Source organism: Ambystoma mexicanum, chromosome 6p (assembly GCF_040938575.1).
Source record: "Ambystoma mexicanum isolate Mex_15411 chromosome 6p, UKY_AmexF1_1, whole genome shotgun sequence".
In the NCBI taxonomy this organism is placed as follows: domain Eukaryota; kingdom Metazoa; phylum Chordata; class Amphibia; order Caudata; family Ambystomatidae; genus Ambystoma; species Ambystoma mexicanum.
Window position 1 is genome coordinate 346180325 of NC_090935.1, and position 24491 is coordinate 346204815.

Below are 24491 nucleotides of genomic sequence, written 5' to 3' on the forward strand. Positions count from 1 at the left end.
CGGGAGACCCGATATGGATTCTGGCCAAAGTAAAGATTGCTACAGGAGTAATCTCCCTCATCACAGAGATTTCACTGTTTGCCTCGTTCGCTCATTGAGCCCTTGCTAGGACGATACTAGTCACAGCAAGTAAGAAATACCTGCTACCTTTTAGCCCTGCCTAAAGGCTCCTTCATCACATTTCTTCTCCAAGTTTCCACCTCCATTCCCACATTCTCAAATAATAGACCTCTTCGCCGCTCAGTCGATTCCCCGAGCTTACAGATAACTTATCCACACCCTACATCCCTACTTGCAGTAAACCTCATTCAAGCAGTATTTCTGGTATAACCTTTCCTGAATCCAGTTATCATTTGGATCTAGGGGCTTTTTCAATATAGTGATTGCTTTGAATCTAGGTGCATTTTAATACTCAGAATAATTTGAATCTATGTGCATTTTAATACTGATACTTTTTTTAAAGATACATTTTTTATACTGCAAATAATTTGAATCCAGGCGCATTTTAATACTGAGACTTTTTTAATCTAGGTGCATTTTTCATACAGCAAATAATTCGAATCTCTGACCTTCTTGACACAGGCATTATTTCATACCTACTTGCATTTTTAACACTGCGAAAGGCCCGGTTCTTACTGTGCCCTCGGTATAGTGAATATTGTGAAGCAACCCACAGCGTCATATAACCCATGCTCCCCAACTTAACTACCTTCTAAGCATAGTAATTGTCTTGCATTCAGCAGCACCCTTGCCAACACAGACAAAGCTTGGTGCACCACCATCCAAATTGCTGTAGCACACAAAATTCTCACCCTACAAGAGAAAATACAGAACAAGGGAAAATCACTGGCTGACAAAAGTATGCCCTCTATCGCACCTTTCGCAATTGCCGATAACACTGTGCCCCAATTCAAATTCAGTACTGTGTCCCAAGACCAGGCTTTGGCCACCATCACTACCCTGAAACCTTCCAATTGCAAAGGTGATAGCTTCCCTGCCCGGTTGGCCAAACATTGTGCATCGGCCTTAGTACCCATTATCACCGATTTTATTAATGCCCCCGGCAACACCAATTCAGTCCCATCCAGTATCAAAGCAGCATGGGTAACCCCATTACTTAAGAAACCTTAGCTGGATCCTTCCACCCCATTAACTATTGCCCATCACCACCATCCCATTGCTATTAAAGATAGTTGATCAAATAGCCTATACTCAAATCCAAGATTATTTGGAAAGTAATCACTTACTAGGAGCTAGGCAATCGGGCTGCCGCCCTAAACACAGTACTGAACTGGCACTAATAGACTTAAAAATCCAGATGAATAGCATCTGAGATTCTGGTAATATAGGCATTCTACTCCTACTCGATGTGTCAGCCGCTTTCGACTCGGTAGACCATGACAAATTGTGACTTGCTTTGACCACAAACTTCAACTTCACCCCAGAAGCTACCCTGGGAATTAAATCATTCTTGTCGGAACGCACTTCTACAGTCTTTATCGGCGATGAGGCCGCTGACCCCATCACAATACCTTCAGGTGTCCCTCAAGGCTCTTGGCTATCGCGCAAACTATATAATGCATACACCAAGCTATTATTTGCAACACTGGATTCCATGGGCGTCATCTACACTAATTTCGCAGATGACATGCAGATCCTGATTCCCATCACTGGAGAGTGTGTCACCATCAATAAGATCTACGCTATCTTCCAAAACTGGAAGGCCAACCATAGCCTCTGCCTGAATGATGAAAAAAAAAAGAGATCCTCACTGTAGGTTCCCCCGCCGCCTAAAATCTCTACATGTCAACTATTCTGCCATAACCATTGATGGGACATCCATCCCAGACCTGAAACAGGTAAAAACTTTGGCCATCTACTTAGACGCTAATCTCACCATGACCAAACACATTAAAGTCCTATCCTCCTCCACTGTCTATACCTAAAAACTCATCTCACTCAGTCGACAATTCCTCACACCCCAGAACTGCCTCACACTAGCTTAAACCCTGATCCTATCAAAATTAGACTACTGTAACATCCTTCTACTAGGTACCACGACAACTAATCTTGCCGAACTGCAACTACTCCAGAATAAAGCCTTACGCACGGCCTTTGGATTAAAACAGAATGAACATATATCATATATCAGAAGAGAAGTTCATTGGCTCCCTGTCAAAGCTAGTATCCTATTCAAGACCCTGATCACTGCCCATAAATGCATCATGAACGATGCCCCCTCTTATATGAATAATGGTGTAGCACAAAAGATTTCAACTAGGTCATTAAGATCTTGTACCAGCAATCACCTGAATGTCCAGAGGTTCAAGAGTAAAAGGGTGGGCGGCTCTAGCTTTCCAGTAGTTGCTCCAATGCTCTGGAACACTCTACCGACTCACATCAGAAATTAGCTTTCTCACCAGCGTTTCAAATGTATGATCAAAACTATTTGACAAATTCGACTAAGGCCTTTCCATTGTGCGACAATAGCTATATTATGTTGTAATGTATAACTGTCTGACTATGAGTTTATGTAACCTAATTTGTAATTAACTAAGCTTTCAAGTAACCAATGCTGTGATACTTCCGGGTTTGGGCGGTTAACAAAAGCAATAAAATAAATAAAGATATATTTCAACACCCATCCACTTACACCTCTCCTACACCCCACTCTGGAACCTCACACTGTCTGACCCTTCTTTCACCTGCCTCTCTCACAAGGACTTAGTAATCATTCAGTGCCTCCACCCCCACAGGAGCACCCCATCCTCTCTTAATACAGTCTATACTTTCACCATGCCCAAAAGCTCGAAGGCCAGAGGTGCTCTTTGGTGTTCCAGAAACCAGACCCCTGCTCCCACTGCCCCCTCCCCTTTTCCTTCCTCCCTGTCACAACCAGGCTCAGTCAGGCCCTCCCCCTTCCTCCTTGTCATTTATCTCTGCCGGTACAGCACGCACCCCCCTCTTATCCGTCTCCCCTAACTTTCCATTCACCCCACGTTCTCCCTCCCCCACCCATCCTTCCCATCCCTGTGGAGCCCGAGCCGCCTTGTCTAAGACTCCCTAGTCAGTAGCCCCTCCAACCCTCACACATACCCCTTTGGCACCCACACACTGGTCAAAGCACAGAAGTTACCTCCTCTGTACACTAACATCCCCCCAAGACTCTCCCATTCTGCCACCCAGAACACAATCCTTCCGCTCTCTCCTATACACTGACCACCTCCCCTCCCCCTCAATTTCACTAGGTTTTGTGTTGAGTGTGCTCTGCCTGGTGCTGTAAGAATGACTGATCTGAGGAGGTCCAGAGTCGCCACCGCTCTTTCCACCTCCACGTGCCTCCTTTCCCCCTGTACTTCATACCAGTGCTTAAGATATCCCACCTGTTCTACAAAGTAATATATTTCAAGGTCAGGTAGCGCTAGTCTCCCTTCATGTACTGGCGCCACCAGTGTATTCCAAGATACACTAGCAGGTTTCCCCGCCCACATAAACTGTAAAATGACTGACTTCACATTACAAAAGTATTCCCTGGGCACCCCGACTGGAGCGTTCAGAAATACATAAAGGAATCTGGGGAGCAGTGTCATTTTAACTAGGGATACCCGGCCATACAGATTTAGGGGGAGTTTTTTCCAACGGTCACTGCCGCTCGGGCTTGATTTATGACTCTCAAATAGTTGCTGTGGTACACCACAGTTTCGTCTCTAGTAACATTGATTCCCAGTTAGCGAGTCTGAATCAAGTGCCACTGAAATCCCCAGCCATCTTGATATTGCTCAACTGCTTCCGTCAGTGGGAAAAGTACTGACTTAGAGGCATTCACTTTCAAGCCAAATATTTCCCCAAAGCTCTGGACATCCCTCATTATTGGATCTAGATTGATTTTAGGATTCCTAATGAACAGCACCATGTTATCCGCATATAGTGAAATTACTATCCTATGATTGTGTAGCCTCGCCCTGCAATGCATGTGTAGTTCTCGTATCTGTCAGGCAAACGGTTCAATCGCTAAAGCGAAGGGTAGCAGTGAGAGTGGGCATCCTTGTTGGGTTCCCCGCTCTAGGGCCATTTGTGGTGTCATCTGGCTGTTCACTCTCACCCTAGCCACCGGTTGTGCATACAACAGCTTGACCATAACGATGCAACTTTCTCCCAGTGCCACCCGTCGCAATACTGCGAACAGGAACGGCCATTTGACCGAGTCGAATGCTTTATTGGTGTCCAGTAAGCCTGCCACCACCGAATCCTTGGGTGACACTGCCGCCATCATCCCAAACATCAGTTGGAGACCGTATGAGGTAGATTGCCCTGGGATGAAACCTGTTTGAATCACCCGAACCATTGCCGGCATCAGTGGTGATAACCGTGAAGCCAAGATCTTTGCCAGAATTGTATTGTCTATGTTAATTAACGAGATTGGGCGAAAGGAGGAGAATTCATTACTGGGTTTGTCTGGCTTTAACAGCACTTCAACCACTGCTTCCCTCAGTGTGTCTGGTAGGGACCCACTCTCCAGACTCTGCTGATACATTCTCAATAGGTGGGGGCCTAGCTTTTCCACGTAATGTTTATAAAATTCTGCCGTGAACCCATCGGGTCCCGGTGACTTCCCATTTCGTAGAGACTTAATGGCGTTCAACACTTCGGGTAACGTCAACGGGCAGTTCAGCAATTCCCTCTGGTCCTTGGAGCACCAGTGTAAGGCCACTTGTTCCAGGTACTCCTCTATGTCTGATTGTGATGCATGTATCTAGGATGAATATAGATGACTATAAAAATTGAAGAACTGCCGTACTATTTTGGTGTCTTCGAATCAGTCTTTCCCCTGTTCGTCTGTAATGGCCTGAATCTGCCGCACAGCTCATCCATGTTGGTTGCTCTGGCTAATGTCCGACTGGGTTTATGCCCTTCACCATATTGGTGCACGTTAGTGTGATTGTTGATATACTTCACTTCCCGGAGCACTAAGTTTTGAAATTCTTGTAGCTGGCACCGAATCTCGGCTTGTTCCCGATTCGTAGGGTTCGGGGATGCTGTCTGCAAAGTACATATGCTGATTTCTTTGAGTTCTAGTTCTCGTCTGATCTGTCTAAGAATCCCTGTTTCCTTGGAAATACATTCTCCCCTTAACACACATTTAAAACTTTCCCACAGAGTCCCTGCTGACTGCACCGATCCCACATTCTCTTTAAAAAAGACATCAATGGCAGAGGTTATGCTATCTCAAAAGACTATATCAGTGAGTCCCTCGCTCTTAAAGCGCCAGGGAAGTCTTCCTTTTACTCTTCCTGACAATCTCATTTCTAGCATCACGGGGGCATGATCAGAGAGCACACGGGCGTGTATGCCCACCTCCACCGTAGTGAATGCAAAATCAGAAAGAAATCTATCCTTGATGGCGAGTTTTAAGGATTCGAGTGGCATGTATACTGCCTCGCCGCTTGATTGCGAACCCTCCACACATCTGCGATATCCCATGAGAGAGTCATGCCCTGTAACCAGTTGGTCCCTCTGTTCCCAGATCCCTGAGTGTTCCGGGTCCGGTCCAGTGGCGGTTGCATAACTGCGTTCAAATCACCAGCCCAGATGATTTTGCTTGGCGGCAACTCCCCAGGTTGTTGATCCATCCACTCTAGTGTGTCCACCGTGTCCTGATTTGTGCCATAATAGTTAATTAACGTGTACAATTCCCCCTGGATGGTGCCTTCAACAATGAGGCCTCTGCCCTCCCCCTCTTTCACCACTTTGGTTTGATGGAACGCCACATTGCTGTGTATTAGGGTGCCCACCACCCTTGCATATGACGAGTATGATGAGAAGTACTTGTGACAAACCTGGGTTTTCCCAAATTTGGATTCCCTGTCTGAAGTTACGTGAGTTTCCTGTAGGAATGCTATTCCTACCCAATGTCGCTGCATATACAGCAGTATTTTCCGGCATTTGGTGGGGCCTTATAACCCCCTTATATTCCAGGTGCAGAAGTTAATCGTGGCCATGTCTGTCGTTTAACAGAAATAACTGTTCTTCCCATATTGATGCCCATGCAACAGTGACTGCTGGTATGGACCTCCTTACTCCCCCGTGATTTACCCATTGCATGACTGACTGGCGACTCATAGCGCATGCATCTAACTTGGCTCTGCCAGTCGCTGGGTGAATTGTAGTGTGGCAGGTGTATACTGTGCCCTCCCACCCCCCACCGACAACCCCAACTCATCAGTGAAACGTGTCCAGGTACATCATTTCACCAAATTGCCTGGGGTAGCGGAAGTGACATTACATTGATGCCATTTGACCCCACCACAAAGGTACATCACAGGAAGCAATGGAACACAACCTGTCATCCCTTGACAAAACAGGAGGTGGCATCACATAGCATTGTTTCTAAGTACACTAAGAAAAATAGGGTTACGATATCACTGTAAAGGGATGTACATTTATACAAGAATGAATCACCATATGTATCATTAATATCAGTGCCTATCGGCCCATATTACCAAATTACTGTGAATGCAAGCAGACGTCCAAGGGAAAACGATGATGTGTTATTATATAGCACTTACACTTAAGCGCTTCATATAGAACAAATATACATACAATATTACCCAACCTGTGTTGGTACTCATTTATCAACCTCAGCAGGACGAAAGGCTGAGTTGACCTTACCTGGAGTCGAAACTGCAACCTGAAGATCACACACACATTGCAGCAGCAAGCGCTCAACCCACAGAGCTATCTTAATGGATATAGCTATCAGAAAATCAGTCACTCCAGAAACAAAAAGCCACATGCTGTTGGCCACAGACCAGGAGCCTCAACTTAATTTTTAGAAAAAGAAAAAATAATGTCACGTTTTATATATTATGGGGTAGCAAGGGAGACCTCCTCACCTTACTCCAACTGAACAACTGTCCCCCCTCTCTAAACATGTGCCCTTTTACCACTGCGAGCCCAACCTCCTAACACACCTTCCTGGATAGAACAGACCCCCTCTAATATGTCAAGGGCGTATAACTGTTGTTATCAGTGCTTTGTCAAATCAAAAGGACATGTTCCTGTTGAGCATCATCAATCATTGTTTCCTCTCATTCGGGGGTGTCTTGGTAGTGTCAACAAAAACGCTGTGGCTTCCTCTGTGGTGGTGAAGAAGAGCGCCCAGCCATTGTGTTCGACTCGCAGTTTAGCCGGAAACAGCATTGTGTATTTCAACCCTCGGTCCAGCAGCAGCTGCTTGACTTCCAGAAACGTCTTCCTCGATGCCTGTACTCTGTCTGAGAAATCCGGAAACAGTTTGATCGTGCTGTCTTTGTAGTGGAGTGTCCCTTTCTCTCGAGCTTTGCGTAATGCCACATCCCCCTCCCGATAGTTTAGCAGACATGCTATCACCGTATGTGGTGGCGCTCCCGGGATGGGTTTCCTTCAGCTCTGTATCCGATGTGCTCTATCCACTATGCACAACTCTGAGAACCCTTCAGGGCCCAGGAACTCCCGCAGTATTTCTTCTACTAGGGTCTCCATGTCTCTCCGATCAGCCTTTTCCGAAAGCCCTATGATTCTGATGTTGTTCCTCCTTGATCTGGATTCCAGATCCTCCTGCTTGTCAATGAGCTCTTTCAGGGCTCTACTCACTCCAGACATTTCTCTGGTGGTGGAGGTGGACACATCCTCCAGTCCGAGGATCTTCTCTCTGCCTCATCCACCCTCTCGCCGTGCTTGTCTAGGCGGACCTGCATGTGGTCTACCTTACAGGTGCGCAAGTCCAGTTTACCATTCAGGGATTGAATGCTGGATTGCAGTTGTGGGAACATCTCTTTAATGTCCTGGAATGCACTTGCTGGATTTTGGGGTAGGGTCTGAAGATGCACCTCCAGGTCTGAAGATGCACCTCCGGTGTGGTCTCCATTGTTTTGCTGGTTTTAGCCAGAACGGGAGAGTCAAAGTGTAATTTTGCCTGGTGCTTGCCTCCTTTCCCTGATTTGGACATTGCCGGAATTGTGGGTATTGGGTGGACGAGGGGGCTGCCGCCGCTCTTGATCCTTGCCTGTTAATGTCTTCCTCCCCAGTTTGAGGTATACTCCGCTGAGGTGTTTCGCAATGTATTGATTGTCGTGTTTAAGCCTGCAGTGCTATGTTCCACCAATAGTGGTCGTAGTTATGGTTTCAGTATATTGACCAGGCCTCCGTCAATTGGTGGTAGCCTTGTCAAAAGTTGTCTGGATCTGCACCGCTATGGTCTCACCAGTAAGATCCAGGTTGGCCTTGCCCCGCCTCCTAATCCGTAGTGGTGGGACACAGCAATCCTGTTGCAATATCAATGGATGGGATTCAGTGGCCCAGTCGCTGCCTCCGTGGGCATGGGCTATCCGGAGTACTGGGAGCGCAGCAGCAATATGCCAACCTCAGTTAACTGTAGCTGACACTGACCTTTTGTCTCCAAGTCACTGCCTGCACCGGACTATGCCCCTTTATTGATTATTCATTGTGTTAGGTAGCAGTGACAAGACGTGAGCAGCACCACTAAGCAGCAGGATCTTCACCCTTCAGGTGGTTGTAGGATTTGCGGCAAGTATGACCATCCTCGGCCATTAACATCCACAGCATTCGTGATATGCACTGCGTGGCCCCCTCTCTCTCGGCGACACTGTGGGTCCTATAGCAAGGACCCCACCTTGCGGCTCCAAAGTTTCCAAAATGGCTGTTTGTCCTGTGTGCCCGCTTCACTTGTGTTGCGTGAGAGGGTGTCTGGAGCAGTTCACCTAACTGACCGTGCCTGTTTCAGTCCCTGTGTGTAGCCCTCGCCCTGCAGTTGTCTACACTCCGAGAAATGCCTTTAGGTGACTCTTATTGAAGTTCAGGCGGGTCAGGTTTTTCGTCTCAGTATCTTCGCTACGGCAGTGAGAAGTCCTCTGTGTTGTTTCTGATGTAGGCTCAGAATGGATTGTGCCCTCCCACGTCTGCAGAGCTTAATTTGGAATGTCCAATGTGCCTTTTAAGTAAATGTAGAGCTGTCTCTCTGCGTGCCCCGATTTGTGCCGTCATTTCTCCTGGTGCCTCCTATATGTCTGAGCTGACAGTCCCCTTCTCAGCCTGACAGCGCCTGTGCTAGTATGTATGGCCTGCAGGTCGGCCCAGCCACGGCGCACAGAACTCGCTCGGCCACGGGTGTTTGCAGAAAGAGCCAAACCGGATCAGCGGTCCTCGGCTGCATTCCGATTCGTACCCAGAGGTAGGCGTCCGTGGCGAGGGGGAAGAGCCCCTACCCCCTCAACCCGCCGCAGACAAGGGATCCCGCTCAGTCCGTTTAGTACCTGTCTTTGATGCTTGTGTGGCTGCGGCATCCCTGGGGCCGTGTCCTCGTTCATTCCGCTCACAGTGGGTTGCGCATGTTATGTGGACAGTGGGGCTGTCACTGCCCCCCAGGGCCTTGTGCGTCCTCGATGTTGCTTTCTGGTAGATTTGGGTAAGCGCTCCACGGCGCAGCGTGTCTGTCGAGTGGAGGACCCGTCGACGAGTTGTGGTCCTCACTGGTGCCTCCGGCCGATCCGGAGTCCTTAAGCTCTGTGATCGCCCCAGTCCGTTTGACGCTCTGCTGCAATCTTTGCCCAGGGTCAGCGCGGCAACCGTTGGTTCCCTCCCCGCCAGGTCCTGAGTGCAGGACTCCTCTCCCCTTAGCCAGGGCCGACATGCGCCCAGCACGCGAGTCTGCTGTTAATGGTCCGGGTTTCTGAATGATCACTGGCAGACCTGCTTTCTTTCCAGTGTTTTGGGCCAGGCTGTTCCCCGTGTCGGGTCCTCAGATAGGTTCCTCTGCATAGTTGACACCGGTATGAGTACCCCACGGGAACCCGCCGATCTCCCTCCTTCAGCCGGTGTGCTAATTGCCTCACAGCTCGATGTATCCGCCGTCGGTAGGTCATATGTCCCGGGGGCTCCTGCTCTCTCTCAGCTGTCATTCGCTGCAGACCCAGCATCCGCCGGCCTTCACATCCTAGGAGGGGAGCCTTCCGTCGAATTCACAAAGTTACAATATTCAATTTGCTATTAGCACGGTCGCCGGAACGCCCCAGGGTCCCCAATAGGTTCAGGTGGACTCACTGGCTTTCTCCAGCGTCTCCGGTCGGGTTTGCACTTTTGCGGCCTGCTGCTGCCACCCGCTTTCCAATATGCAGGCTGTAGATGTTCCTCCAGCCTCCCTCGCAGCTCTGCGATTGTACGTCTGCTTCCCCTCAGGATCCGGCATGAAGAACGCAAACCTCTTGACTCGCTGAGCGCCCAGGACCTTCCCTGCGGCTCCCAGTGTCTCCACAGCACTTCAGTCTCTGCTTTGCCATCCCCCCCATGGCATCCTCTTCTGCTCTGCCACCACTGTATGTACTGTTCGCGAGCTCTCAAAAAGGAGCCAACGTCTTCTCCTTTATGGCCTCTCTGAACAGTGCGCTTGTGTTCCGTGCACAGGTACTTTAGAAGAACTAGACTGTTCATTGTGGTTCAAGTTCTTGGTACATGGTTCAAACTCCTGCATCTTCCTCGTCTCAGTACTTGGAGAATTTTGGGAGTTGAAGTTCTTAGAGGTTGTTAAATACATGGTATTGAAATAGTTATGTTTACTGGTTCTATAATAAGGAACCTTAGAAAAAAAAGGGTGTTATGTTTTAGCAGTGTAAGTTAGTATCATGGTTGTGTGTTTAGCAATAAAAATAAGAAGAAAAGGGTTTACTTCTTCCAGCAGTAGGAAAACGTATCTGACAATATGCCATGAGGGTCTGTGGCACCAGAGTGTCTTTCTCATGGAAAAGGGTCTCAGGTATAAGGGGGTCTGCCTCATGGGAAAGGGGGAGTTACCACGTCTCAGCCAGTGAAATCATGACATCTCCCCGGTAGCTGTCTCCTCCCATGTGGTCCTCCCTCATGAAACCAGCCCCAGGTTCAGGATCAGGTAGCGGCTGCATTCACCTGGCCACATGGGAGGAGGTCACAGCCGGGGAATCCGTGATGACTCCACTGGATCCATTGCAGTGATTATTTGAATACTAGATGCCCAGACCTAGATCTACAAATTCCTAATGTAGAAATAGCAATACTGAGGGAGGTCCCACAGGCAAAATAGTTTAACAAAACCCTAGTATAAAAGGGATTTGATGGGCTGAGTTGTTATCCATTTGGGAGTTATAAAGTTTGAATGGTTAGGCTAATGAGGATTGTACAGGAAGTTGGTTTTGGAAACAGGTGGGCTTCCAGTTTACACTAGACTATGGGCCTCATTACTGAATTACCGTTACCGCCACCTGGTCCGGCGGAATTACTGTCAGATTACAAGTGGCGTTGGCAGTGTAAATCCCCTTTTTTATGAGTCCATAGGACTCTGAGACTTTTTGGCCGGAATTACTGAATCGGTAATTCCGCTGATTTTGCAGATTTTTTGGCTGAGACTTGGAGGATTAACCTCTCCAGGGCCATACTCGTAGTATGGCGGAGCCGGAATATTGGCGCTAATTCCATTACCGACAATTCTTTCCCACTCCACCATACTTGTAATGATGCTCTAGGTGTTTGCCTCATTTTCTATCTTCATGGAAGTTTTGGAAATGTCCTTATTGGAACTAAGGGCTAGCAAACGTTACTGCTCTGCAGTAATTTATCGGTCTTATGTTTTATTACCCAGGGATTTATACAGGGTTAGCTGTGAAGTTAAAGTTGGTCCCGTAAGAACATTCATTGTATGTTGAAGTTTATTATGAGCAGCTTCTTGATTTAAATTTTGAAAATGGCCGTGGCCCTTCGTTGACTTCCCCGGAGCAATTCTCTGAAGCAACCCTTTTATTGAGGTCCGTTCTTGTTGGTCTTATTGGGATGTTGCCAGTAATTAGTAAACCAAACCTAATGGTCAGAGGGTTAAAGATCCTATGATTTCACAGCGAAAATGTCTCTTTAGACAATTGCTGGGATATAAAAGAAAAAGCTGTTTATCGCCCATAAGAAAGCACTGGGCACAGCTACAAGTAAAAAAATGTTACGTATAGTAACAGCAAACGATACCTGTACATTTTGCTTGTTCATTAATTAAGCAATAAGCCCCTCGCCGCGGAGCCATTACCGAGTCAGGTAATGCCCCGGGGCACATAGTTACAGGCCCGAGCGAAGCAAGGCCCTTAACGAAGGCCCTGTACATTACCTGACTCAGTAATGCCCCTGAGGCAAGGGGCTTATTGCTATTAGTAGCCTGGCCCGCAAAAACGGGGTACTAATAGCATTCCTTTTCCTGTTCCGAAATGCGGCGGCATTTCGGAACAGAAAAAAACCCAAATAAATGTAAAAATAAAAATGCCCGCCGAGGAAAGGAAAACTGAGTCCATTTTCCCTTTCCATGGCGGTCATCGGCAGCGGATGTGCTGTGGACAGAAGTGTTCCCAGCGTTTTTGTTCTCGAAAACGGAGCAAAAAGCAGGTAAGTGAGGTTTGGAGAGCGGGGAGGGGATTGTTTGGAGGGGGGGGGAGACAAAACACTTACCTGAATCCCTGGCGGGGGAGGATGGCAGCCTCCAGCTGTGTGGTGGCTTGGAGCAGGGATTACCCCGTTCCGAGCCTCCTCATTGGCTGAGGGGCTGCCACACCTCCCCGCCAGGGATATGAAGACGAGGGATTCTGCCTCGGGTAACGCCCCGGGGAGGGCCAATGAGATTGTTACATTCTGATTGACCCTCGCCGGGTACTAAATGACCTGGCTTAAAATGCACAGATTATGCTATTTTCAGAGGACGGGTGTAATGCCCTGTGGGTGGAAAAATGTTCTATAGATGAGGAAACCAAAGAGGTGATACTGGTGTATTGGCTACTTTAAAGTGTTCCTTCTCAAAATTGATATTATAAAAGGGATATATCATTTTAAGAACTCAAGAGCTCCTGGTCCGCATGGGTTTACCAACTTGGTGCTTAAAGCCAGCCCAGAAGGATAGGCTCAGATTTTACAGGAATAATTTAATAACAGAATAATCTTCATCAACTGTTCCGGGTCAAAAATCATTTATAATCTCGATATTTAAAATGGGGGCTAGAGAGCAGAGCAATAATTACAGGTCATTTGCCTTGCTTGAGCAAGGTATTTTCCGGACTGGCTTTGAAAGGTATGATGGATTTGACAGCCGCTAAAATATGGTATCTCCTGTTCAAACAGGATTTCGTAAATGGATGGGGGCCAATGTCACACTCTTTTTCTACCAACCACACTCTATCCACAACACTATCACCCACCCGCACTACAACTCCTCTCCCTCTCCGTGTGTACCACGCCCATCTCTGCACAACATCCCCTCTCTCTGACAACCCCCTCTACAGCCCCCTCTCTACTCCCGCTCTCTCTGAGGTAGAGGCAGCAGCTGTCATAAAGAAACGCGGGCAGCCAGTCTCGATGGCTGGACTTGCAGAGTCCTGCCATGAGTTGGCAAGTCTAAAATTAGACATGAGTTGGCAAGTCTAAAATGAGAGGCTGCCACTGACTCGCAGGCATGCGAGAACCTAAAATGCCTTGTACGCTGCGCCACACTCTCTCTCCCACTGTTCATCTATGCCTCTCTGTACCCCACTCTCTCTCAGCCACCCTCTACCACTCCCTCTATACCAAACACTTTCTATCTCGCCCTACTCTGCCTCACTCTCCTACCCACTCGTTAGCTATCTCACTCCCCCTTATAAGCAGGGTGTCACTTGCACTGAACTTATTTCACTCTCCCAACATTCCGCACGCATGCACCCTCTCTCTGGAACTCCCTTGGCCCCGTGCATACACTCTAGGTCACTCTCCTGCGCCCCCCGTCACTCACTCACTCACTCACTCACTCACTCTCTCTCTAAAAGCCTTGCACACATCCCTTTACTCGCACCCTGTCCCTTTCTCGCCCTCTGAGTCTTAGACCCTGGCTCTTTTGCACCTTTGCACAAACCCCCATATTTTGCACCCTATCTCTCATTCTCACTCTCGCATTTTAGCACCCACTCTTACTCACGCCCTAGTTCTCAAACGCACTCTATTTCTCACTCTCCCCCTAGCTCTCTCTTACCCTAGTTCTCACTGGCACCCCAGCGTCTACCCGCGCTCTCACTGTCGCAGGCCCCCTCGTGCTCAATCTTGCCGCTCTCGAGCTCTCACTGTCACGTGCACCCGAGCTCTCCCTCACACATTTGACTGACTCTGACATATTCCACTGCAGGGGTCAAGTCCTAAAAATCAAAGTGGGGGGGCCTCATCAACAAACGCAATGGGATGTGACATCACCAGAAATTAGCATATCAATGTGAAATATGCATATCTCATTAAATTTACTTTGCATAACCACCCAAATTGCCCGGGATGAATGGCATTTACCTTTCATAAAATCAACACACACACAAAACCAAGAGCGGATACTATCTTACAATAGTGTTTTTGAAACGTTAAAAGGTGCGCATGTTTTAAACGGTGTATAGTGCAGTGTTGAAGTGTCGGATCCTGCAAACCTGACAACCGCGTTTCGATCTCCGAGGTTGGCATTAATTCATAAATTCAAAGAGGACATTCAGTCTTTCTCATTTTAGCTGGGGAGGACTGAGTCCACCCTCTGAAAGAAGTGGGTGGACTCCGTCCCTCCCTCGTGTACCCTCGACTTGAGCCCTGTAATCACTGACATGTGATTATTTCACAGAGATGTTTTGTTTTCTCCTAAAGTTGCGAATGCGCAGTTGCAAACACTCAGTCAGGTGTTCTTCCTCTGCAGACTGCTATTTTTAGACCTACACACAGGATGAGGGCAAACAAGCACCATTCTGCATTTCTGTGTTGCTTAATATACTTAGTCCAAGTATTTTTATGCTGTGACCTGAACTCTTGAAAGTACAGTTGCAAAACACAGAATACATTTTTAAAACAAGCGATGATAGTATTTGGTGATATGCACTATTAAGGAGACAGGATTTTAAACTCGATATGTTCTTGTGACATTTCGATTGAGAAGGAAAATCTTTGTTGATTTAGAGGTTTTTATAAGAATGATGCAGTAAAAATGCTTTAAAGATACTTGTTTTGTAAAGTTTTTTTTTTTAAATAACCGAATACAATAAATAAAAAATTAAATAAAAAAAACAAGCGTGGTTACTGCCAACAGGCATAATCAAAATACTTAGTACACCGCGGGAAACGGGCGTATTCTTTCTTGCTACTTACTAGTAGGTGCAGTGAACTATTATGAAATGGGTACGTTGGAACATTTGCTGTGGGATTGTAGGTTGGTGAGGCTGTTTTGGAATGAGGTTGGTCTAGTGTGTGATAGGGTGAGTGAGGGTTGCCAGCCGTGGATGTCAGTATGGTGAGTTTGGGAAGTGATGAAATGTGGATGATCTTACACAGTCTCAGAAGAAATGGTTGTTCAGGGCGGCCATGATGGGTAAGAAGATAGTCTTGCGCAACTGGGAAGCTACTTTGACCTTGAACATTGAGTCGTGGTTAAGTGAAATGCATAACTTGGCAGAATTGGAACGGGTACTGTACCGGAGAGAGGGGAAGAGTGGTTTGTTTGGCAAAATCTGGGGGAAAGTTCCTTTCGCTTTTTTAGTTGATGTCACTTATTTATGTGTGGGAGGGGGGTGTACATAGTTTCATAATTGTTGCTTTTTGATTAATATGCTTTATGTGATACTGTATAATGTATATATATAATGTTGACAGAAAATAAAAGTTCAAAAAAAAAATTGCAGTGAACTATTGACTTTGGGGTGTGTTGATAACTTTTAAAGTAATACCTGGTTGTGCATGAGCCACGAGTTCACTGCTTTCATACCTATACATGTAAAATGCAATAAACAACTTCAAATGCCAAAACGATTGGCTTTGCCAATGCGGGTTGATAATGTGAATAAGTGCTACTCAATCTGTCTTTCAGCGGTTGCTGTGCACGATGAAGCTCGCTGTCGCCCACCCACTCGTAACTTGTAACTTGTAACCACAAAGGAGGCACTTTCGAGCACGAACCTGATCCGTCACCATTTCGACTCCAGTCATCAACCCCTTGCCTCGGACATCTCCAACAATGTCGAATTCGTCACGCAGCTTGGCCAAATTATGCAGCATGTGCGTTCCAACCACTTCACAGTTCTGCTGCAAGCCGTCCTCTTCTATTGCCTGGGGAAACAAACACAGGGACGTCACGGAAGAGGTCAAATGTCTCCATTTATTACGCAGGGACTGTAACAATTGATGCATGGTTATCGTAGTAGGGTGTGATTACCAAGCGCTAGAAAGAGACACTGCTATGAAACACACCTTACATGTAAATAGCACCATATGTCTGCATTGGTTCCACTATAGGCATACAAGCAGGCCTAAGTAACTCTGGTTGACCTACTATAAGATCCTAGCTCAGCATGGAACCTGTAAACACACGCACTAGCATCTGTCAATGTCTTGGTCCCAATGCATACTTGCCAACATGGCCCATTCCAATCCATAGGTGCTTATCCAATCCTGGTTTTATCTTTACATTCTAGTCAGAGCTTTATAATGGGAAAAGTGGAACTACATATCCCAGAATGCAAAGAAAAAAAAACAGGACTGGACAAGCACCTACAGATTGGAATGGGTCATGTTGGCAAGTATGCCAATGCACTGGGGCAAGGTGCTTGTCTTAGTCGAATTGGGCATTACAATCACTACAACCAATGATTTGGCTTTGCTGCAATGAAGATGCCAATAGACATTGTAGTTGGAAAAACATGAGGCTTGTTGAAAGTTAAGACCACAATAAATGTGAAAAACCTCAGATGTTATTTTATTTATTTCAATTCATAAAGTACAAAACGGCCCTGGGGCATCGTGGCGCTGTTACAGTATACTCACTTTGATACAGCATAGCAGAGTCTTATGACAGATATTAGAACAATGTTCATCATCAGTACGGTAAATGTGTTCCAAGGTTACAAAGGAACAACAAAGCAGGTACATTCTAATTCCTAGTTGAATAGATTGGTTTTTACTGCCGCCAGGAGAGAGTTCTCTTTCCTAAGTGTGAGTGGAATGGCGTTCCACGCTTTTGGGGCTAGCACTTTGAAACTGGTACCTCCTGCTTTGGCCCTGTTGAAGGCTGGTACTGAGAGTAGGTGAGCGTATTGGTCTCTTCCTGGTCTGTGGGAGGGCAGTTGATGTATTCTTTCCGCTAGGTAAGAGGGGGCAGACTGAGAGAGGCACCTGTGAGTGATGGTTAGGGCCTTGAAAAGTATGCGCTCTTTGATTGGGAGCCAGTGGGCATCTTTTCTAGCCTGGGTGATGCGTTCTCTTCTAGTGATACTTAGTGCCGCTCTAAGAGCATTGTTTGGAGTGATTTGCAGTTTGTTGATGTTATTGGTAGACGTGCCTAGGAGTAGGACGTTGCAATAATCAAGCTTCGCGCCAATGGTGGCTCTTGCTATGTTGAGGCAGTTTCTAGGCGATAGATGGGATTTCACTGCATTGATTATTTTTGTCGTGAGAGCGGCAGATGATGAGATGACATTAACTTGTCTATCCATTGATAAGGTTGAGTCCAGGCATACACCCAGAGTTTTTACTGTAGCCGAGACTGGAAAGGTGTTAAAAAGCTTATCCTATCTTACTCAAACTCTGTGTCTATTTCCTTCTCATTCATGGCCCTTTAGATGAAAGGGTCATGCAGGACTGAATGATATGATATGATAGGTTATTTATAACGCGCTTAATACCCAGAGGTTTCTAAGCGCGGACCCGGAGATCGAACCTGTTGTGCTCCATGTCTCTTGCTTCCAAAGCGAGCATGTTGCCCCTGAGCTATCCTCCTGAGACAATCCCGAACCCATCACATACCTCTTCTTGAAGCCCACAGACGTTAAAGTGGGAGAGTCCCTTGTCTCTGTTTTTCTTTATATGTAAAATGTATTTATTTATTTATTGGTCACTTATTAGGTTCTTATACAATTAACAAAACTGTTCCAAAGCGCCCACAGGGTAAACAGGGTGGAGACAAGGGACAATGAATTAAAGCAAGGATAAATAATAATAATAATAGTACAGACAAATGAGAATAAAGGGAAGGGGGGACAAACCTACTATGTCTTGTGAGTGTTCAGAACGTGCAAGTGCAGAGGGGCTGGCGGGGTGAGGGATAAGGTGCTTTGATGCTCATGGAGAAGTGCTCAGGGTAAGTGCAATCACTGATGAGTGGTTGAGCCAAGTAAGTGCAGTAGAAGACAGTAAAAGCAATGCCCAGCTCTGTGTTTGATTTTCTTTTATTGCTCATTTATAATATGGCCACCATCTGATGAAGAAGTATCTTTGAAAGCTAATGAAACTAGCATCTCAACATATTTTCAGTTAGTCCAAAACGTGCATTTTTCAAATTTTAAAACTGAGCTAACAGTCCAAACTCTCCCAATCACCAGTACAACCCTTACCAGGCCACCATCCATAACACTGTCATCAGCAAAAGCCCCCCTTTGCTGCTTATCCCACCCCCTAATACCATCAGGCCGATGGGATCACACCAAGATGCCCACAACGCCATCTACCCTAACGCCCACCAACATGATCCCGCAACCTCTCCCGTCGCTCATGACACCGGCACCCTTCATTGCTGCAGACAGCTGTCGCCAAGACCTCTCTCCTGTCGCGCGAGCGTACATGTCACACAATTTCCCCACAATCATGGAGCCCGTCACAACCGCTGCCAATGGCAAGCCAGCAATCCCACGATACCCCATTACAGCAGGCGTCTCCAACATCACCCACGCGACTGCCATCACGATCCCCATTGAACCCTATGGCATCATGGTTGGCTTCTTGTCAAAAAGATGAAAACACTGCATTTTGCATTGGCACCAATGGGCCAGATACAATGTATGGACATGCTTCCAACTGTTTGCCTGTAAATGCAAATAATATGTATACTGTCAAATAAATCCAATCATGTGATGACCTAAACACTGCATCTTGCACTGGCTCCACTTGCCCTGATACAATGTATGCCTCAAATTGCCTGCCTAGTCATATGTACTCTGTGAAATGCCTACAAACATACAATGACACACCTAATGTTAATGCACCTACAGCCCCTTGTATTGTTGAATGCCTATGCACCCACCCCCTAGCACGACATGTTAGTAATGCTGTGTCAAGATTTCAGAACTGTGTAAAATGGGCGCCAAACAAACCCTAGCATTTGCAATGCTAACAAAAACCCCAGCTCCTCCCCCACACCAAATGTTGCCACAGGCAAATACCCGACATTCCTCTCACCATCTGCCGCAAGCACAGCACCTTTATGGCCGCATGCTCAGCTTAGCAATGTGGTTGCACTGCCCGATACGTGCATGCGTGCAAACCTGAACTATCTGGCTGCCACAACAAACAAATGTTGCACACTTGCTCCAAATCGTCCAAACACCTAAATGCTCCCTTGGCCCGCACCATTCCTGCCACGCCTCCAACACGCCCCACACAGTCTCGTCATCATTCTGCCCACCACTGTCTAAGAAACCTTACCCTGTCTAGGGGGCATCACGCCTTACTAGGCTTGGGAGATGAATAGCCCTGCAGTCCCACAGCCCGTCCTCACTCTGCTCACTTGAAAAAAAGTGTGCATCCCAACCATACCTGGGTGAACCGCGAGTAGTAAAACTCAGTACCAGAACTAACCCTCATCCACACACCCCACCTCCAAACATCAAAGAGGACACCAAAGACCTACCACACATCCCGCCCACACCAAACATCTCTCCCCCTCACAAGATTCTCAACCAGCACTCAAACAACTCAACGACCTCAAAGGTGCCCTACCAAACGTTCGTTCATTGGGAGCCCACGCCATAGACATCCACGACCTCATACTCAAACACTAACTTCATTTCCTTGCCATCACTGGATCGTGGCTCCATGAGGCATCAGGCCACTCCTCTCCCTGGCCATCCCGCCCAACTATACCATCGTAAGGGCTGATCAATTCAAGGGCACCAGCTGTTGCGTGGCTCTCATCACTAAATCCTCACTCCTGCTCAGAGCTTGCCCAATTCCCGACACACAAGGCTATGAATTTCTACTAACCAAACTGTCCATTAACCCTAAAACCACCATTAACATTTTCCTTATCTACTGTCAACCTAAGAACTCTAGTCACCCTGACTTGGACATTCCCCTACTGGATACCCCATTCCTTAAACCTGCTACCAAATGTATCATCTTAGGTGATAACCTGGGATTCAAGGACCTGGCTGACACAAAAGCAATGGCCCTCACCCTTGCGCTGGAAGACATGAAATTCACACAACTAATTCACTCCCCCAACCACAACAAAGGCTGTACACTTGATAGTTTACTCACAAATCATGTGGCCGGACCGCTTCCTTATCCACTTCCTTATTCTACCCTTGCCACCTCTACCCCTATAATAACCCAGACTACCAAGCCAAAATCCATAATGGTCAGGAACACTAGTAAATGAATGCTTGAATCCCTAAAACGGACCCTGACAGCTATTCTACAAGTGGACCAACTGCTGGCTAACCTTAATTCAATCAACATTGCTAACAACTACCATAATTGTCTCCTCACTGCCATGACCAAACATGCCCCTTGCCAGGCAAACATTCTTAAAGCCTGCAAGACAACCAACAGTTGGTTCACTGATGACCTTATCTCCCTGTGTAGGAAGAACAGAGCCCTAGAACACCTCCACACAAAAAAGCCCTCCACCGACACCAGCACCGCCCTTGCCACTGTCATCTGCAAATATAAATCAACTGTCATTACCACCAAAACTAACATCTTTAATGAGCACATTAATAACGCTGACTAAAATACCAAAGAGCTCTTCACCATCCTGAGAGAGCTTGAAAGTCCCATTCCCACCCCACCGCCCACCCTTGCAGACAAATCATGGTGCAATACTATCCAAGATGCATTAGCGCATGACATCACCACCCTACAAGTTAAAATCAGCACTAAAAAAACTAACCTGTCCACCAAGGCACCCGCTGCCATCTCCCCTAACCCACCACCAAAGGCCAACCCAGCCAACATTCTCTCATTAAAGCTCAACAAAGACTCAGCAGAGCAAGTGCTTTCAGCTATCCTCGCACTCAAACCATCCAATTGCAAAGGAAACGCCTGTCCTGCCCATGTAGTTAAACTCTGTGCGCCCACCCTGGCCCCTGTAATCACAAACTTCATCAATCCCCCCTTCCTGATCTGCATGAATTACCCCCTCATAAAAAAAAACCTGCCCTCGACCCCACCATCTCCACCAATCACCACTGTGCCCTTTCTCCTCAAGATACTGGACAGGATGGCCTACCTGCAAGTGCAGAACTTTCTTGAGCATAACCACTACTTGGTAAAAGACAATCAGGCTTCTGGTCTAAACATAGCACTGAGACTGCATTCCTGGACCTCAAAAATCAAATAGACAGCATTAGGGACTTAGTCCATCTCGGTATTCTCCTTCTCCAAGACCTCTCTGCGGCCTTCAACCTTGTCGACAACAGCACACCCTGCCAACATCTAAGCCAGCATTTCCACTTCTCTCCAGAGGCCACCGCCTGGATACACTAATTTCTCAGTGACCGAACCGCTAGAGTCTTCCTAGGGAAGCGGCTGCCGACCCCATTCCTGCCCCATTAGGTGTCTATCAGGGATCCTTTCTTTCACCCACACTCTGCAATGCCTATACCAAGCCCCTCTTCGACCTCCTGGACGCCCTGGGTGTAATCTACACCAATTTTGCAGTTGACGCCCAAATACTTATTCCCATCACAGGCAACTTTTCCCATGACTCCAATACCATAAACTCTGTATGCAGTACCATTCAAAACTAGATGGCCACACATAACCTATGCTTGAATGATGAGAAAACCGAGCTCCTCACTGTCGGCTCTGGAACCGCCTAAAACACCTGGACCCCTTCTTCTCCTCCATTTATATAGATGGTACTGTCATCCCTGTCCTAAAGAATGCATAGACCCTCTTAGTTTATTTTGAAGCTCAGCTGACCATGACAAAACACATAAATGCACATTATCCACGGCCTACACCTCTCGGCTCATCTCTCTCAGCAGACAATTTCTGACTCCTACCAACTGCCTCACCCTAGCTCGGCATTAATCCTCTTTGAGTTGGATTACTGCAATGTGCTCCTCATGAGCACATCTGCCGCCAACCTAGCTAAACTTCAGCTTCTACAGATTAAGGCATTGGGTGCCGCTCCAGGACTCAAAGGCACGGACTGCATCCCGCCTTCAGAAGAGAGGTTCACTGGAGGCCAGTAAAAGCTGAGATCGAGTTCAAAACCACCTCCCTCACACACAAATTCATCCACAAAGTAGCTCCCACCTACCTCAATGACACGCTCACGCAAAAACGTGGAGTTAGAACCCTCATATCCAACACCAGCATTTCCCCGGTCACCCACATTTCAGAAACAAAAGAGCAGGTGGCTGTAGCTTTGGGGTCACAGCACACTCCCTTTGGAACACCCGCCCAACAAATATCAGAAACAAGCACTCATACCATGTTTTCAAAAAATGTGTCAAAACTTGGCTTTTTAATTAATGTGAATAACAATGGGCCTCATCTGGAGGTTTGCAGGTATCCCAGCGGTTATAGTGCCCGGATACCGCAAACACATATAACATTACTTTTACTCGGTCTTACACTATCAGCGCTGGGTCACGACTAGCGGTAAGGCGGTTAAGCTCGATTACCCATTCGGTCCATTGGACCAATGTGTCTGGGAGCACTATTAGCTCCGAAAATGCCCTCTCAGCTGGCGCATTCACCTCCATCTCAGAGCTGGAGATGAATGCGTCCTTATAGCACACAAAAACAGGTATGGAACACACATAAGTACATAAATAAGTTCATATGAAATCAATCTATCGATCCACTGCCACTGTCCCTAGTCAGAAGCACACCCTACTCCTGTTGTGATTGGGCCAGCCGTTAAATGCGGTGGTTAATTGCGTTACTGCCACATTTAAGGGCTACCGCCCAGCTCCTGATGAGGCCCAATATCTGTCTGTAACCAAATTCTCCAATGTATTGAACACTGTGATACCTCAGGGTTTGGGCGTTATATAAATGTCAAAATTAAATAGTTAAATGCAGTCCCACAAATCAGCCTTACCTCTGTCTTTATAACTAGTCGATAAGTAACAAGTAATATACATATTTCTCTAACTCTGGACATGGCAAACAATCTTCCTATATGTGGCTATGTAGACAAGGACTTTCTTAGCGTGTGAGATATATTTCTAGAGACTATTTCTTTTACATAATAGGTTCATGCAGTTTTACTTTAGAGTAATTTTATAAATATTAGAGTTCAGGGTAACTGAAAACATTCACAACTTTCTAAACACACTGTATCACTTGCTTACATAAGGAATTGAGATGAGCGATGGTGCAAGTGTAAAGGAAGATCCTATATATAATTCCCTTGGGATATCTTTGCATTGGGAACTAGCATTTGCCAGCCCTTCTAATTCTTTCCCAGTCCCTAGTGTCCTGCTGAAGAGACTCTTGAACCCCAATGGAGTGAGTAATGTTGCAGACAGTTTTTCCACACATCCTAATTCTAATGTTGTCCAAATCAGTATATATACTTCAATGTTACTGTAAAGACTAGAGGGGGGTATCTGTACTTCCACCCACGATATGGTTGAGGTAGAGGCACAGAGGTACCCCAGCCAAGGCTCTGAAATGTTAGCAATGGAAGAGCAACCAAGCTGAGACTCAAGGCAGGTGATAAAGGCTGTTTCTTAGGTACAGTGACTCCCAAAGCCCTCCACAAGGGAATGGCCACACACTATGTCATATGCTAACACAGTTCTTTTATCAAATAAAAATAGGTTTAGGTTGATAAATACATATAAATAACTCACTTTGTATTCAGGATTTTCTGTTCCAATAATGTGCTCAATATAATCAGTACTATGTGAAACCACAGTTATACTTAAGTTCATTCATAATACACCAATCTGGCTTAGCCACCTATCGTGAGCCGTTAGGCGAAGCCGGCCCACTCCTACCAAGGCCCAGGGAAACAAGGCTAATACCTGTCCTAGCCTGTCCTCAGCCTTCCTCGCCGTTCGCCCAGAACCTCTGCCCTTTTTCTGGTCCACTACCCCTGTGACCATCAGCACCATGTACTGAGCCCTCACCAAGACTAACTGCCACCGACTCTTTGATACAAACATGTCGCCGTAAGTCTAGCAATTCTATTATTGATTACTTGTGCTACACTGCCTTGTTTTACCTATGCGCCAGTATCTACCTGTGCTATCTATTAGTATATTAGTAGAATCTACGCTCCAGTAGAGTTTAGGTTTGCTCTGTACCTTATGCTTGCCCTCATATCCGTTCATTAGAAAGAACTGTAAAGGTGTAACTTATTGTCTGCGAGCCACAATATTGGCCACCATGATTGTAGCTCGAGCAAAGCGCAATGCCTTTCTATTATAATCGGC

The 24491-nt window shown here is 46.7% G+C and overlaps 1 protein-coding gene across 1 annotated transcript in view; it reads right to left on the bottom strand.

Moving 5' to 3' along the window:
* AGXT2 (alanine--glyoxylate aminotransferase 2) overlaps positions 1-24491 on the bottom strand; it is a 988366-nt gene that overhangs the window by 70702 nt on the left and 893173 nt on the right. The window contains exon 12 of the mRNA XM_069627115.1: positions 16000-16149. Coding sequence (XP_069483216.1) covers positions 16000-16149 — 150 coding nt within the window. The remainder of the gene's footprint in view (positions 1-15999; positions 16150-24491) is intronic.